Genomic DNA, 16,273 nt, shown 5'->3' on the forward strand with positions numbered 1-16,273 from the left:
GGACAGCTGCATAATGGGATGTGTCTCCCCAGGTCATAGCCCACCTCCCACACAGACTGCGCTGGCCCTGAGGGGCGGGGCTGGGATGGACCACACCTGCTAGGCTGTCTGCAAAGCCAGGCTTGGGCCCGCAGGTGTCTTTGGGGGGGCAGGCAGCCCATGTGCAGTAGGAATACAACAATCCAGGGTCAGGAAGAGTAAAAGGTGTTTTGTCTTTTTTTTTTTTAGATTTTTTTATTTATTTGACAGAGAGCGAGAGCAGGAACACAAGCAGGGGGAGTGGGAGAGGGAGAAGCAGGCTTCCTGCCGAGCAGGGAGCCCGATGTGGGACTCGATCCCGGGACCCCGGGATCATGACCTGAGCCGAAGGCAGACGCTTAACGACTGAGCCACCCAGGCGCCCCAAAAGGTGTTTTGTCTTAACCAAAAAATGTATAGGGGCTCCTGTCTGGGTCAGTCAGAAGAGCGTGCAACTCTTGATCTTGGGGTCATGAGCTCAAGCCCCATGTTGGTGTGGAAATTGCTTAAATAAATAAAAAACTTAAAATTAATAAAAAAATTTTCTCAAATATGTGATTTCAAAACATTTACTACATTCTCCAGTGCTACTGTATGGTGTCTCAAGGCCCCCTGAGATGCTGCGAAGTAGAAGTGGGGTTTGCTTCCCCTGCTCTTCATGGGTGTAGGGGGAGGGACGTGTGCTTAGGAGTGGCCCACTGGGGTGGGGTGTCTGCCTGCCCAGTGGACCCACCCAGACAGTTGTGGCCTGCATGGAGGCCCCCGCCCCCCACGCCAGACACAGGGGTCAGGGGGGACAACCAGGGCCCACAAGGGAGGGGCTTCCCGCTGCATGTCAGTCATGTAGAACAAGGCCAGCCTCACACCCAAACAAGGAGTTCTAGCCTTCTACGTCTGCCCCCAGGCTTTTTGTCAACTGGGGACTATTTTGTTGGTCTGTGTGGCCAATTAGGGGTCTCATTACTCATGAGGGTCTCCATGCTCAGGAGTTTCTGGGGGAATCAGCCTAGGTCCCTGTGGGTCATGGATCTCCTTTCCTGTGGGGGCACAGCCTTCTGGGCCACTCTTTGCAGACCATTCCACGCGCCCGTGAGGCTCTGCAGGCCCTGGGCTGGGGCAGGGGGACAGAGGGTGAGGAAGGGCCCACAGGGGTGGGTCTGCGTCAGGGTGGTCCCAGTGCCTCTCTTAGGAGAACATGCCTCTCTTAGGAGAACATGCAGGCACTGGTGTGGGTTCGTCGTGGCCTGAGGTGTCCCCATCTGCGCCCACCAGGCCTCCCAAACCCCAGGCGCTCCCTGGGCTCCTTGTGAAGCCAGAATTGTCCCGGGGCTGAACAGACACAGCGTTTATTTGTTGAAGGAAATTACCGTGGGCAATGAGCACATCATTAGCGGAATAATCAGCACACGGCGCCTTCCCGCTGGGGCCGCCACATCTTGTCAACAGGTGAGCCCCGGGAGTCCCAGCGCATGCTGCAATTAGCAGCTAATGAGAAGGCCTGCCGTGACCTGCTCTTCCAAGGGAGAGAATGTTGTGGGCACGGGGCCGGGGGAGGGCAGGAGGTCAGAGAGAGGGTGCAGGCGCTTCTGGGGGCCTCCCTCTGCACCCACTGGTGCAAGAAGCAGAGGAAGGCGCTGGTTGCCAAGAGGGCCTCACCGCTGCACACACATCCACAGGCACGGAAGCCGAGCACAGGGCACAGAGGCTGCGTCTCTGGGGGGTGCCACGCCAGCAGGTAGGCTGAGAGGAAGGGAGAAGCCCCCCAAGGGTTTGCCCAGCCAGGTGCTGGAAGGAGAGAGCCAGGACGGCCAGTCTGTGTCTCGGGGCATGCGGGGCCGTGGCCCGGGAAGCATGGCGAGCACACAGTGTGCTCATGGGAGGTTGGGCCGGAGGCTGGTTAGGCCCCGTGGCACACGGCGTGGGGCACCGCAGGCCTGCGTGAGCCAGCTGTGCCCAGGCTGTGTGGGGGCAGGTCGGCAGCTGCTCTGTGGCACTTCACTCCGCCCACCATGAGAGCGTGTCAAGGCCAGGCCGGCAGCCCTGCTGCCCCCACAGTCTGTATTCAGGCCCCAAGTCATCAAGTGAGCCATCTAGGGGGTCTGGGCAGCGCATGCCTGGTGGCAGAACTGTGGGGCTGCTGGGTGGGGCGGGGTCCTGTCGGGAGACCCCAGACCTCGGGGCCCACAGACGCCTGGTGTTCACGAGCTTCAGCTCTGCGGGCTCACCCAGCGGCTCTGGGAGCTTGGCTTTTGGAGGAGCAACCCCCTCCGCCATCACTGGCCCCATCCGGGCTCACGGCGGGCCTGTCAGTCCAGGAACCCCTGGTGGGGGTGTAGGGGCCCCAGTGCTGCCCCCCCTGGGCTGGCCTGGGAAGACGACAGGCTCAGAGACGGGAAGGGCCGACCATCCAGACCTTCCTGGGGCTGAGGGTCACACACATGAGACGTTCACGTCTCACCCCTTGGCAGCCAGCAGCACCAGGTGGTCCTCTGGGACACCTTCTTTTTGGGGACATGGGCATTATCCCTGCCCTGCGGATATGTCTGAGCCCCCTCCTGACTCCCCACCTCTGTGGACTCCTCTCCCCGGCCCTGGGCGTGGCCCCTCTGATGCTGTCTTGCCTGCCACCTGCCCCCCAGGCCTCCGGCTTTGCAAGGACCCTGGAAGGTGCTCCATGGAGTTCGGGGTGGGGCTGGCTCATAAGCACCCCGGGATAGCTCAGGGAGCCTGCCCAGCACAGTGACTGGAGGGCCATCAGCAGCCCACTTGGTTTTCTCTGCATGGTGTTTTTGTTGGTTTGTGAAGGTCAGGCCTGGCCTGTTCCCTGTGGGAGGGTCACCCTGAGCACTGGGCCCCAGAGCTGAGCCTGGAGAGATCCCAGCTCATGAGGTCATGGGCCCTCCTCAGAAGACCCCCAGCTAGGCTCCCTTCCCTCCTGCCCTGAACGTCTCCTTTGAGGACACCCTCCAGCTCAGCTAGCTCGGGCTGTAGCAGCTGGGAGTAGGTGGGCTGGGGGTGTCCCCCACACTCTATAGAAGATGAGGTCTTCCTTATGCTGGGGGCACTGGGACGAAGGAGCCAGCTGCCTCGGTGTAGACGGGGGTAGGGAGCCACTCTGCAGAGCAGAAGACCCCACGGCTAGGTTCACCCCACCAGGCCTGAGGAACAGGGGTCAGCTACACACAGACGCCAATGCGTCCCGGAAGCCAGCCAGGGAGTGTGTGCGTGGGGCCAGCCCTCATCTTGGCCAGTGCAGCCAGCTGGGGCAGGGTCAGCAGTGCCCAAGGAGAGATCCGGAGTCAGCCCCAGGATGGCCCCCTCCCCCCCATACTGCTGTGCTGTGCTGGGGGCGTGCTGCTCCCCCCATCTAGCTGCTCATGAGCATCCTCTGCTCCTTTCAGAAGGCATGAAGGTGGCCAGATTATTCATGCTGAGGGGGGTGATGGTCAGGGAGAGGGCCTGGAGACCCAGCACCAGGGGGCCAGTGGGGGACACAGGCTCCACTGGGCCTCATAGCCCAGGGCTTGGGACGGCAGCCCCAACAGACAGGTGGGCACCCAGGTCAAACCTGATCCTGGCCCACCCCCCACCCCAGGCCCCGGCCCCCACACACCCCCCATCCTGAGTCCTGGCCCATGTGCCCCACCCCCCGGGCCCCAGCCTGTATTCCTTACCCCTGGATGAAGCAGTCCAGACCTGCCAACAGTCCTGCCCCTGTTTTGTGTGTGTGTGTGTGGGGGGGGTGCTGCACAGGGGCCCCAGCTGGGAGCAGGCACTGAGCTGGGACAGGAGTTGCAGAGGCCGGGAAGAGGGTCAGTGGCCCTCAGAACCAGCCCTTGAGGTCAGTGATGGCCATGGTGGGAGCTCTGGCCCCAGGCAATGGAGTGCAGCCTCCGGGACTGGAGCATTTCCTCCAGTGAGGCCGCTCCAGCCCCTGCAGCCCTGGGGATCCACGGCATACAGAAGCCCACAGGGCTGGCAGCCTCAGCCGTGGCCTCTGCAGACACTCCCAGAATGTCCAAGAAGACGAGTGGGTCTGTCATTGTGAGCAAAGGTCAGGCTCAGCAGGGCAGGGGACGTCTGCTGGGCCTGGAGACGAGCTGCAGCCACCCAGCCCTCGCACGGGCTCTGCCCACAGTCAGCGTCAGGCCAGTCTGACTGTCTCACTGATGGCTGCAGTCCCCGCAGCCTGGGAAGGGAAGCTCTCCTGCCCACCAACCAGACCTGGCCAGTTCTGGGGGGCAGGAAGGGGCCCCCACACGCCCTTGAAGCTGGGGCTCAGTTGCAGGCATTTGCTGAAGTCGGCAAAGCTCTGAAGAAGCAAAGCTGTCCAGCATCCAGAGCCCGCTGATGGCAGACACCCCACCCTGTGCCAGGCGTGCGGCCACCCTGCACGCTGATGCCCATTCTGCAGAGCTGGAAATGGAGGGCCGCAGCTGAGCAAGAACTTGGCCCCAAGGGTGCCTGACACCAGAACTGTCCCCATGCTCCTCCACCAAAGCCAGGAGACCTGGTTTTTAGGTGTGCTCTGGCCAGTCAGAGGTCTCTGGGCCTCAGTTTTCTTCTCTGTAAAACGGGGATTAAAAAGCCATCTCCAGTGGTTCTTCATTGACGGAATGAATGTCGTGCTCTGGACTGGCATCATGGAGGAAACCGTGGCTCAGAGGAGAGGGGCTGACCTCCCAGAGTCAAGAAGGCTGGGCCAGCCAAGGAAGGCTTCCAGGAAGAGGCAGCCTGGTGCAGAGACTCATGACAGGTCTGCTCCAGGCTCCAGGCCAGCAGACTCTGGTCCCTTTTTCTATTTTGCCCACATCAGGGGACAGATGTTCCGAGAAATCAGACAGGAGACCGCCTACGGAACTCGGGGCAACAGACGTTGCCCCCCGAGAAACGTGGGTCCTGCTGGGGCTGCTGGCTGGTCACCCCTGGACTCATGGGGATGATCAGATTACACTGAAGTACTTCCACACCAGCAGTCAAACCAGGAGTGACCAGGATTTAGTCATGTGAACGTAAAAGAAAAAGAGGCCTTTTCTTCTTGTGCAGAATAAAGTCCCAAATTTGTTGACCCAAAGAGCGACAGGACCAGTAACAGCCTGGGGGCAAATACAGCCCACACCTGACGGAGAGCAAGGACAAACAAGTCGTGCACGAGGAAGGCGAAGCCAGCGGCGCGCCTGAGTGCAACCGGAGAAAGGCCGAGGCCGCCGAGGACAGACCCTGGGAGGGACCGAGCCTCCGAGTTGTGACGTTGCCGGGGAGGGTGGTGGGAGCCAGGCGAGGGCTCCGCTCCGCACGTCTGCTGTCGGTCTGTCCCTCCGAGGGTCACCAGAACCTGTTACCACCCACCCTTCTAATTTTGTGAATCTCCCTGTTTGAACTGGAATGTCTGTGGTTGCCCGGGCTCCTGTTTTCCCTGTGTTCCAGGTGCTCACTGAGCCTCAGGCGCTTTGAGGCATTGGACGTCCTGCACCTGGTTCACGTCTGCCTGTCAGCTGCCAAGTGTCTGTTGAACAGGAATCCTGAATTCTGATGAAGTCACAGTTACTGATAATCAGCCTCCGGAGTTGGACAAATAGTCACTCCTGGTCTGACTGCTGGTGTGGACGTACCTCAGTGTAATCTGATCATCTCCAGGAGTCCAGGGCTGACCAACCAGCAGCACCAGCAAGACCCTCTGCCTCTCTCCCTCCCTCTCTCTCTCTGTTTCTCATGAATAAATAAATAAAATTTTTTTTAAGATTTTATTTGAGAGAGAGAGAGAGAGAAACAGTATGAGAAGGGAGAGGGTCAGAGGGAGAAGCAGGCTCCCCGCCGAGCTGGGAGCCCAATGTGAGACTCGATCCCAGGACTCTGGGATTATGACCTGAGCAGAAGGCAGTCGCTTAACCAACTGAGCCACCCAGTCGCCTCATAAATAAAATCTTAAAAAAAAAAAAAAGTAAATGCAAAACAAAAGTGACTGTATTAACACGTACATCTGCCAGCATTGTATGAGAGTTCGGGTTGCTCCATATCTCGGCCAACACTTGGCGTTGTCAGCCCCCTTATTTTTTTCTTAAAGATTTTATTTTTTTATTTGAGAGAGAACGAGCAAGCGAGTGAGAGCATGAGCAGGGAGAAGGGCAGAGGGAGAAGGACAAGCAGACTCTGCACTTTAAATTTATTCACTGTGGGGCGCCTGGGTGGCTCAGATGGTTAAGCGTCTGCCTTCGGCTCAGGTCATGATCTCAGGGTCCTGGGATTGAGCCCCACATCGGGCTCCCCGCTTGGTGGGGAGCCTGCTTCTCCTTCTCCCTCTACGGTTCTCCCTGCTTGTGCTCTCTCGCTCTCTCTGTCAAATAAATAAATAAAATCTTAAAAAAAAATAAATTTACTCACTGAGGTGGGTGCGTGTCTTGTGGATTTGATTTGCCTTCCCTGAGTGGCGATGTTGGGCATCTTTCCATGTGTTGATTGGTTATTCACACATCTTCTTTTGTGAAGTGTCTCTTCAAACCCTTGGCCTTATTTATTGATTTGTTTGCTTATTTATTTATATTTTAATTCCAGTGTAGTTAACATACAGTGTTATAATAATTTCAGGTGTACGATACAGTGATTCAACAATTCTATCCATTACTCCGTGCTCATGACAGGTGCACTCCTTAATCCCCATTACTTACTTAACCTTTCTCCCCACCCGCCTCTCCTCTGGTAACCATATGTTTCTTCTCAAGAGTCTATTTCTTGGCTTGTCTCTCTTCTTTTCCCTTTGTTTGTTTGTTTCTTAAATTCCACATATGAGTGAGATCATATGATATTTGTCTTTCTCTTACTGACTTATTTCACTTGGCATAATACTCTCTAGCTCCATCCATTTGTTGGAAATGGCAAGATCTCATTCTTTTTTATGGCTGAGTAATATTCCCTTGTATATATGCCAGCTGTACTTTATCCATTCATTTATCGATGGACACTCGGGTTTCTTCCCTAATTTCGCTGTTGTAAATTATGCTGCAATAAACATCAGGGTACGTATATCCCTTTGAATTAGTGTTCTTATATTCTTTGGGTAAACAATAGTGCAATTGTTGGATCGTAGAGTAGTTCTATTTTTGACTTTTTTGAGGAACCTCCATACTGTTTTCCAGAGTGGCTGCACCAGTTTGTGTTCCCACCAACAGTGTAGGAGGGTTCCCCTTTCTCCGCATCCTCCCCAACACCTGTTGTTGATTTTAGCCATTTTGACAGGTGTGAGGTGGTATCTTATTGTAGTTTTGATTTGTATTTTCCTGATGACAAGTGATGATGAGCATCTTTTCGTGTGTCTGTTGGCCATCTCTGTGTCTTCTTTGGAAAAATGTCTGTTCATGCCTTCTGGCCACTTTTTAAATAGATTATTCTTTTTGGGTGTTGAGTTTGCTAAGTTCTTTATATATTTAGGATACTAACCCTCTATCAGATATGTTGTTTGCAAATATCTTCTCCCATTCCATAGGCTGCATTTTAGTTTTGTTGATTGTTTCCTCCACTGGGCAGGACCTTTTTATTTTGGTGTAGTCCCAACAGTTTAGTTGTGCTTTTATTTCCTTTCCCTCGGGAGACATATCTAGAAAGAAGTTGCTACAGCCGATGTCAGCTAAATTATTGCCTGTGTGCTCTTCTAGGATTTTTATGGTTTCAGTTCTCACATTTAGGTATTTCATCCATTTTGAGTTTATTTTTGTGTATGGTGTAAAAAAATGGTCCAGTTTCATTCTTCTGCATGTGGCTGTCCGATTTCCCAACACCATTTGTTGAAGAGACTGTCCTCTTCCCTTTGTGTATTCTTGCCTTTGGCCTATGTTTTAAAAACAGCTTTCCTGAGCTATAATTCCCACAGCACACAGCTTACCCCTCTGAAGTGTACAATCCAATATCTGCTAGTGTATTCACTGTGCAGAACCTCCTTTCACCTAAATGATCACACACCAAATTGCTTTGGAATTTAACTTTTCCTTCATACTTGATGATGCCTCTTAATGAATTCAACCTAAGTTTACAAGGGAAAGAAGCACTTGTATGCAAAACCTATAACGCGTTACCATCATTTCAACAACTAATGTTATGTGAGCCGCAAGGGACGTGGTTTATGTCCTTCCCATACTGTCAGAACTGGAGCAAGAAGTGGGCTCCCCGCGCCCATACACATCTGCAGCAGTTGAATGTTGTGAGCTCAAACCACAGCCCTTCAGTGGACTCGCAAAGGAAATTTCCATACCTCAAAATCTATTTAACTCAATTGGAAGTGATTAATCTTGTTATTAAGTCCATCTGTGGATTTTAAAATTCCAGGTTGTTCTAAAACTTCCTATTTGGTTATACGCACGTGTGTGTATTTCCTACAACTCCATTCATGAAAGCCTACTTTCCATTACCCAGTTGAGTACAGTTGTAGTAGCTGCTTTAAAATCCTTGTCTCATGGGGTGCCTGACTGCCTGGTCGGTGGTGGTAGGCTGTGTGTGACTCTTGATCTCGGGGTTGTGAGTTCGAGCCCCACGTTGGGTGCGGACAGTACTTAAAATCTTAAGAAAAAACCTTGTGTGATAATTCTAATAACTGACTCATCTTGGCATTGGCCTCAGTGGATTCCTTTCCTCTGAGGATGAGTCACCGTTTCCTGGCTCTTCCTCTGACAAGTAGCGAAGTATAGTTGACACAGTCTTGGATTTTATCATGAACGCTGTGACCATCAGGTTGTAGAGACACTGCGTTCTGTTATATTCCTATGAAGACTGTGGCTGCTTTTGGTTTTGGTGGCATTGAATGTGTTTGGGCTTGAGCTGTGACTGCAAACCCTGAGGTGGGCAGAGGTCCATCTCCGTCCATATTTCATCTTTGGCTGAGCTGTTTCAGTATGCCCTGCACATGCATGACTCGGGTCAGCAAGAGTCTTGGGTAGCCTTCAAACACAGAATTTGGGGTCCTCTCTTCTGGCTCTCTCCTTTCCAGAGTTCTCCACTCATTCTCTGGTGTCTGCTTATCATGGACTCCTTCCTCCTTCGGCCAGAAAGACGGTGGGAATCTCTGCTGGAGCCTGAGCCCTGGCACACTGCAGCCTCGCCTCTGGCTGTCTTCAGGGCAAAGCTACACACACAGAGGGAAATCTTCTCCCTCAAGTGCCGATTCCTCATCAAAATCTGCCCACTTTTGTTCATTTCCCCAAACCTGCAGGGAATTCGTTTTGTTTGGGTTTTTTTTTTTACCTTTTGTCCAGAATGTTTCAGTTGTTATCTGTGGGTGGGATTTATTTTTAAGGAATCTACTCCCCTACTGACTTCTGTAAATTGATTTCTTGTACCAGGCAGCCTTGCTGAATTCTGTTTTAATTGGCATTTGGTCTGACTGCATATACCAGGAAGCCCAGCCCACAGAAAAAGATCAGACACAGGCAGCTGTATCCGCATGACTTAGCAAACAGAGGGCTTTGCAGGTAGGTATGTAACTGAGAGACAGATTCTACACGGGGAATTCCTGTTCACAAAATCACTGGAGGGGCTGGAGGGAAAGTGAGGAGCCACTGGAGACGTTGGCTTCAAGGCTGTACCACGAAGGCCGGGGTTCACAGTTGGCACTCGGCATCTGGCAGATCAGAGGCACACATTGTCTGTCCTCACTGGCCAGTGGCCACGGCAGCAGGAAGGTGACTTCTACCTCCTGTCAACAGCCAGCCAGTGCCAGGGACAGGCAGGGTCCCATTGGCCCCGCCATCATGGAGGGCAGTGCTGTGTGCTTGCTGGGGCTGGCTCTGGTTTGGATTTGCCTTCTGTGAACCCTAGGCTTGCACCCAACCCCTTCCCCACACCAGCGATGTCCGTGCCCCATTGCTGTGAGCCTGGAACTCGCTCCAGGAAGTCACACTATGGCCGATGCCCCTGGGAGTCACGGCCTGACTGGGTGGCCACCACCCAGAATCTGCTGACCTTGGGACTGGTGGGGTGGCCTATAGAGATCCTGCCATGGCCCCAGCTGGGACACCACACCCTTGCTCTGCTGTGTGATCCCAGCCACTCTGCTTCACTGAGCCTCGAATCTCAGCATGAGATATGGGGGAGTGAGATCCTGTGAAGCAAGGCCTCAGCTCGTGGCGCATGCCCAGTCCAGGCCCGGTGGGAGCTGCCACTCACACCCACTGGGGAAAGGCCTGGCTGGGGCTGCTCTCCGCCCTGGGTGCCCCTCCCCCTGGGTGGCTCCTTCGCAGGGCCTCCACCTGCACATTCCTGTGGCCAGAGCAGCGCCCGCTCTCAGCTGCCTGGCAAGGCCTCATTTGTCTCCCTTGACACCCGAGGGGGCCTCTTGACCACCTCACTTCCAAGTTGAGGAAGCCAACGCAGAGGAGGCTCGGGGTTGGTTGATCACCCTGAAACACTCACTGGCCTGGGGACACCAGGGGATTGTCCCAGAGGTCTCCTGAGACCCAGCCCAGGGTCCAGCATCATGAGGGGCTGACCACGGCCTCCTCTGTGTGGGGTGGGGACAGCGGCCCAGTCAGGGTCTGGGTCACCTGCATGGGCATGCCTGGGGAGGTGGGGGTAGGGTCATGTCCATCAGCACTCCTGGCACCTCTAGCTAAGAAGGTCTGAGTGGGAGCAGGGATTAGCCAAGGCTGGTCCTGGGACCTACCGGAGGGACCCTGGCCACCCCCAAAGGAGCAGGCTGGGGGGCAGCCCTGCCCCCTGCCACCTTAGATGTCCCTTCCCTAGCTCCTCATTGCCCTTGGGGAGTGCTGAAGACAGCCCCCCTGCCACCCCAGCTCTGCTCAGACGCGGCGCCCTCAGGGTCAGCTCTGCCCCAGCTCCGGAAGCACCTGCCTGCTGTGTCACCCTGGGCCGGCCGCAGAGCTTGTCTGTGCTTGGTGCTGACTAAATGACACAGCCAAGACCCTAAGCCTGTCATCTGCTCCCCTGCCCACTCTCACCCGAGGGGCCCAAGCTTGGGAATGTGGTCTGACTTCCATCACTTGAGGGCCAGACCTCGGGCGGTTGGGCTGGGCTGGGAGATTCTGCAGGTGGCAGGCCCGCCAGGCCTTATGGGCTCATGACTCCTGGTTGCGGGAAGGAGCTGGTCATTCATCTGTCCCTGACACAACCACCCCTACCGCATGCTGCACGCAGACTGCAGACACCGCCAGGAAGCAGGGCCGGCCTCTCCTGGGCAGGGCCTGAGCCTTTCCCGCTCCAGCGTATGCCAGGGTCTGAGCAGCGCCCAGCATGCAACAGGCACTCAGCCGGTGTGCCGGTGGTCAAGGACTAGCAGGTGACCAGGGGCGTGCCGGTCACGCAGGACTCGGGCCTACAGATGGGACCATCCCAGTATAGGGACCTTCCCTATACTGCCCCTGCTGGGACCCACTAAACTGGCATTTTTTTTTTTTTTTAGATTATTCATTTATTTGACGGAGAGAGCACAAGCAGGGGGAGCAACAGAGGGAGAGGGAGAAGCCCTGATGTGGGGCTTGATCCCAGGACCCCCCAGATCATGACCCGAGCCAAAGGCAGACGCTTCACCGACCCAGCCAGCCAAGTGCCTCTGAGCCGGCCTTCGAAGGATGGATGCAGGACTGAGGAGGACGTATCACGGCAGCCGTGGCCAGGGAGACACAACGCTGTTTGTGGACTGTTTCCATGTCACACGCGAACATGGGCGCCCCAGACTGGTGGAAACAGACTTGAAACTGCAGGTCAAGTTCAGGCCACTTTGGAAGCTGACCTGCCTCTGTGGCACCAACTGGCCTTCCTGGGGGTGGGGATGCAGATTGCAAGGCCCACGGTGGCCTGCGGAGGCTCCCAGGACGCCCCCACCTGCGGTGCTGGGGGTTCCCTGGTGACATGGGGCTGGGGAGGGGGCTGAGGGGGACCCCAGGAGGAGGCACAGCTCTTGCCTGGCCTCCTCCATCCAAGGGCTGGGGCCTCACTCCACTGCCCCTTCTCTGGTCTGGAGGTCTGGTTTCCTCCCACCTCCTCTGGAGCCTGGCGGGGGAGGGGAGAGGGCTCCCCTGGGGCCACTCCCCAGGACACTCCCTGAGGGCTAGGCTCTTTACCCAGCTGAAAGGGGCTGCTGAGGCATGAATGCATCTCTCCCTATTTCTGAGCCTGGGTGGGGCTGACACTGGCTTGGGCGGAGTGTTGCAGGGAGGGGATGTCTCCGCTCACCCAGCTCAGGGCAGCCTCCCTCTCTGGGCCTCAGTGGGAGGGGTGAGTGTAGAGGTGGTTAGGTCTCCTGCAGCACCCCCCCTACCCTCCCCCGGGACAATACTCCCTGGAGAGAGGCTCCCCACCCACTCCCCATCCCCACACTGGCCGGCAAGGCCTCCTAAACGCCACTCCAGAAATGCACGGTGGGGGCATCTTCCCGGAATGCTTTTCCACCCACTGCCCCACTCATGGGACTGGCAGGTAGGAAGGGGTGTTGTTCCTCCCGAGGCCTCTGTTTAGGGAGGGACGTCAGGAGGGAAACCATGGGTGCAGGTGGGCCCCACCGGCCTTGTCTACCTGGGCCTTGGGTGGGGCAGGATGGGGAGGAGAGAATGACTGTGCCCCAGGCAGTGTGTGGAGGGGTCACTCAGCCTTCTCCCCAGCCCTGGTGTGAATGGGGAAACGGAGGTCAGCCTGAGCCAGAGGTGGCCCTGCCTTCTTGCACTAAACTCTCTGGCCTCACCTTGCCCTGCCCTGTGGGCAGAGGGGACAGCCACCAGCCACCAGCTGCCCTCCTGGGCTCTGACAGCTGGGGGCCAGGCTGACTCAGACTCAACACCCCGGCAGGAGGGGCCAGCTTCCCCAAGGGGGCAGGGCGGGCCCGGTAGACCGGTTGGTCCTGAGAGCAGGGCCAGAGGCCGCATGGACGCCACCCGCAGGGGCCTGAGAAGGTTCCAGTGGGGGCTCTGAACCCTTCCAGACCCATAAGGCCTTGCACAGCCCAGGGCAAAGGGGTGCGGGGGGCAGGGTGGGGTCCTGCCCAAGCAGTGAGGATATCCAAGTGGTTCTTCTTTACAGAAGAAGCCTTGCAGACTGCTCAGCCTCTGCTGGGGTCCTGTGGGACCTCTGCCCACGGCAACCTTCTGCTCCTGCTTCTCAGCCTTGGTGAGTAATAGGGGCCGGCTACCGTAGATTGTTAGGGTGCAAAGAGCATCAGAGGACAGCTGAGCATTCTTAAGAAAGGCTCTACCTGCCCCATGCCTCCTTCCTGGTGGCGGGCAGTGCCCCCCCTCCCTGGCAGGTGCCCTGAGGTCAGGCAGTTGTTCCAAGTTCTGGGCAGGTGGCCCGAGTCCGGGCATGTGTCCCAAATCTGGGCACGTGTCCTGAATCCTGAACAGGTGCCCTGAGTCCCAGGTAGGCTTTCGGCCATGTCTCTGCTCCCAGAGGTGCCTCTGTCCCTCTATACCTTGCAACATTGGAAGCTGGGCCAGGGCAGTGATGGGGGCTCAGGCCAAAGGGACAGTGTCCATGGAATGGGTATCAGATTGCCCTGAGCAGTGAGGTCTTAGGAGGAGGATGTGGGGGACCTGGGCTCCCTGGGGTGGGGTAGGCTGTGACATCATGGGGTGCTGAGACTGGGGGGGCCAGCTTTGCCTCCTTCCTACCCAGGGTGGGGGCCTGTGGCAAGCACACCCAGGAGTCCCCGGCCATCCCCTCAAACCTTGTGCCCCTTCCCTTGCAGGGTGGGTGTTTCCTTCCAGGGCCCAAGCTGCAGATTCGAGACTGGTAAGGTCCCTCTGGGGAAAGAGAGGAAGGTGTCTGGTCCGGGTGGGGGTCCTCAGACACTGGGCTACACTTGGCTCAGCCACAGCTATGTTCTATCCTAAAGGTGTCATGACCCCATGGCTGCAAGGCACCTCCCGGGACCTGTCCTGGCAGCAACCTGAGCTGACTGTTGTCCTCTTGAGGGACCGGCGGGACACGGAGAGTAAGCAGGACACCCTGCCCCATTGGCTGTCGGGAGACATGGAGATGGGGATAGTGTTGTGGGTTGCACCTGCCCACACATGTGTGGCCCTTCCTGGCTGCATGGCTTGCTCAGCTGTGACAACCTCGGAGAGTGGACAGAATCACCCCAGTTTGCTGATGTATAAACTGAGGCCTGGAGGGGGTCATGCAGTCCCCAGGGTCTCAGCAAGGTTAGGGAGGAGGAGGTTGACACGACAAGTCCAGCCCCCAACCCCCGCCTGCTCCCGCGGAGAATGTCTGCCTACCTGAGTGGAAGGCCCACGTGATAGATGAAAACCTTGTCTTCTACGAGGAGTGGGAACTGGAGGCCTGTGTGGACGGGGCCCTGCTGGCGGCTCAGATGGACCGCGTGAACATGGTGCCCTTCACCTACCAGCAGCTGGATGTATTCAAGCGCAAACTGGATGAGGTAGTTGGTCATGGGCTCAGGCCTGCCCGCTGTGCCACAGTTTCTGTGGGCACCCAGAGCGTGGCCGTGGCCCTCCCGGTCACCTCCCTGGGCAGTTCTATCCACAGGGGTACCCTGAGTCCCTGATCCAGCACCTGAGGTACTTCTTCCTCGAGCTCACCCCCGCGGACATCCACAAGTGGAACGTGACATCCCTGGAAACTGTGAAATCTCTTCTCAAGTCAGCAAAGGGCAGACAATGGATGCTCAGGTGACAACCTCCCCCGAGGGAGCAGATGGGGTGAGGCTGTGCAGGCCCCAGGGGATGCCTTTCTCCCAGCCCCAAGACGCCTCAGTGGCTTCCTTCCACAGGTGGCTGCCCTGATTGCCCGCTACGTGGCAGGAGGGGGCCAGCTGGACAAGGCCTCCCTGGACACACTGGCCACCTTCAGCCCCACGTACCTGTGTTTTCTCAGTCCTGAGCAGCTGGGCTCTGTGCAACCCAGCGTCCTTTGGTGAGTCCCAGGGGCCTGCCGGGTGTGGTGGGCATGCCGTACTCCAAGCTCACTGCCCGGCCCCCTGCCCGGCCCCGTGCTGCCTCTTTAGGGCAACCAGGCCCCAGGACCTGGAGGCATGCCGCCCACCGCAGATGGACATCCTCTATCCCCGGGCCCGCGCGGCCTTCCAGAACATCAGTGGGTCTGAATACTTCGTGAAGATCAAGCCCTACCTGGGTGAGCCAGGGAGAAGCCCTGGGGGGCGTGACGGCCCAGGCTCCCCACGCGGGTGCTGCCAGGTTCTTGCCTCACGAGGCAGCTACTGTTGGTGTGGTCGGTGCTCAACGCGCCCCCTGCCCTTACACGTGTGTGTAGGTTGAGATCCTGTGAGTCTGAGCCCCCGCCAGCTTCTTCACCCACCCAGGGGAACCTGGGGCCCAGGAAGTCCTTAGGGTCAGGGGGTAAGACTGGGGGCTGTTGTGAGGTCTCATGCTTGGGGCTCCTCTCCCCGCGAGCAGCTGGGGCCCCCACGGAGGACCTGCGGGCTCTCAGTCGTCAGAAGGTGAACATGGACATGGCCACAATTCAAGACGCTACAGACGGAGGCTGTGCTGGTACGGCTGGGGGCGGGGCCGCGCGGGGGCTGTCAGAGCGCCGGGGTCCGCTCCGAAGTCCTGAGGGGCTGAGGCAGGGTGTTTGGGCCCGGGAAGCATGGGGAGGTCTGGACAGCCTTCTGGGGGAGAGGCAGGGTGACCCTGACAGCCCCCTGGGGGCTCTGGCAGCCGCTGACCATTGCCGAGGTACAAAACCTTCTGGGTCCAAACCTGGTGGGCCTGAAGGCAGAGCAGGAGAGCAGTCCCGTGTGGGACTGGATCTTACGGCAGTGGCAGGATGACCTGGACGGTCTGGGCCTGGGGCTCCACGGTGGCATCCCCAATGGCTACCTGGTCATGGACCTCAGCTTCCGAGGTGGGCCAGGGTGGCCAGCTGGGTGGGGTGGGGGCAGAGCCACGCCCGGCGCCTGAGTCACTCTCTCTGCAGAGGCCCTCTCAGGGGGCGCCCGCCTCCTCGGACCCGGACCAGTGCTCATTGCGATCCCCACTCTGCTCCTGGCTTTGATCCCCAAGTGAGCCCACTGCTCTGGATGCGGGACCTCCCCTGCCCTGAAGCCCTGCCTGGCCCACCCCAAGGGGACTGGACTTCAATAAAAGGCCCCTGTCCTTCCCTGCAGAGATGCCCTGTGGTGTTCTGAGGACCGGGTGGGGAGGCACAACCCCATGAGGTGGTAGATGTGTTTCTTGAGTTGGAGTCCCTCCTGTTTGCACTTGGAGACGGGGAGGGGGGAAAGGGGGTGGCTCTTAAGGCCCCCCTACCACTGTTTCCATTCCCAGGGCCTTCCCTCTGA

The 16,273-nt window shown here is 57.4% G+C and overlaps 1 protein-coding gene across 1 annotated transcript; it reads left to right on the top strand.

Annotated features, from left to right (window-relative positions):
• The first annotated feature begins 13,827 nt into the window (after positions 1-13,827).
• MSLN (mesothelin) lies at positions 13,828-16,098 on the top strand. The gene is given in 9 exon segments (XM_035022459.1): positions 13,828-13,942; positions 14,214-14,392; positions 14,488-14,642; positions 14,728-14,886; positions 14,978-15,105; positions 15,387-15,451; positions 15,453-15,482; positions 15,651-15,837; positions 15,910-16,098. Coding segments are annotated over 9 exon segments (1,107 nt in total). The 3' UTR covers positions 15,999-16,098.
• The last annotated feature ends 175 nt before the right edge of the window (positions 16,099-16,273 follow it).

Source organism: Mirounga leonina, unplaced genomic scaffold (genome assembly GCF_011800145.1).
Source record: "Mirounga leonina isolate KUSES-001 unplaced genomic scaffold, KU_Mleo_1.0 Mir_175, whole genome shotgun sequence".
In the NCBI taxonomy this organism is placed as follows: Eukaryota; Metazoa; Chordata; class Mammalia; order Carnivora; family Phocidae; genus Mirounga; species Mirounga leonina.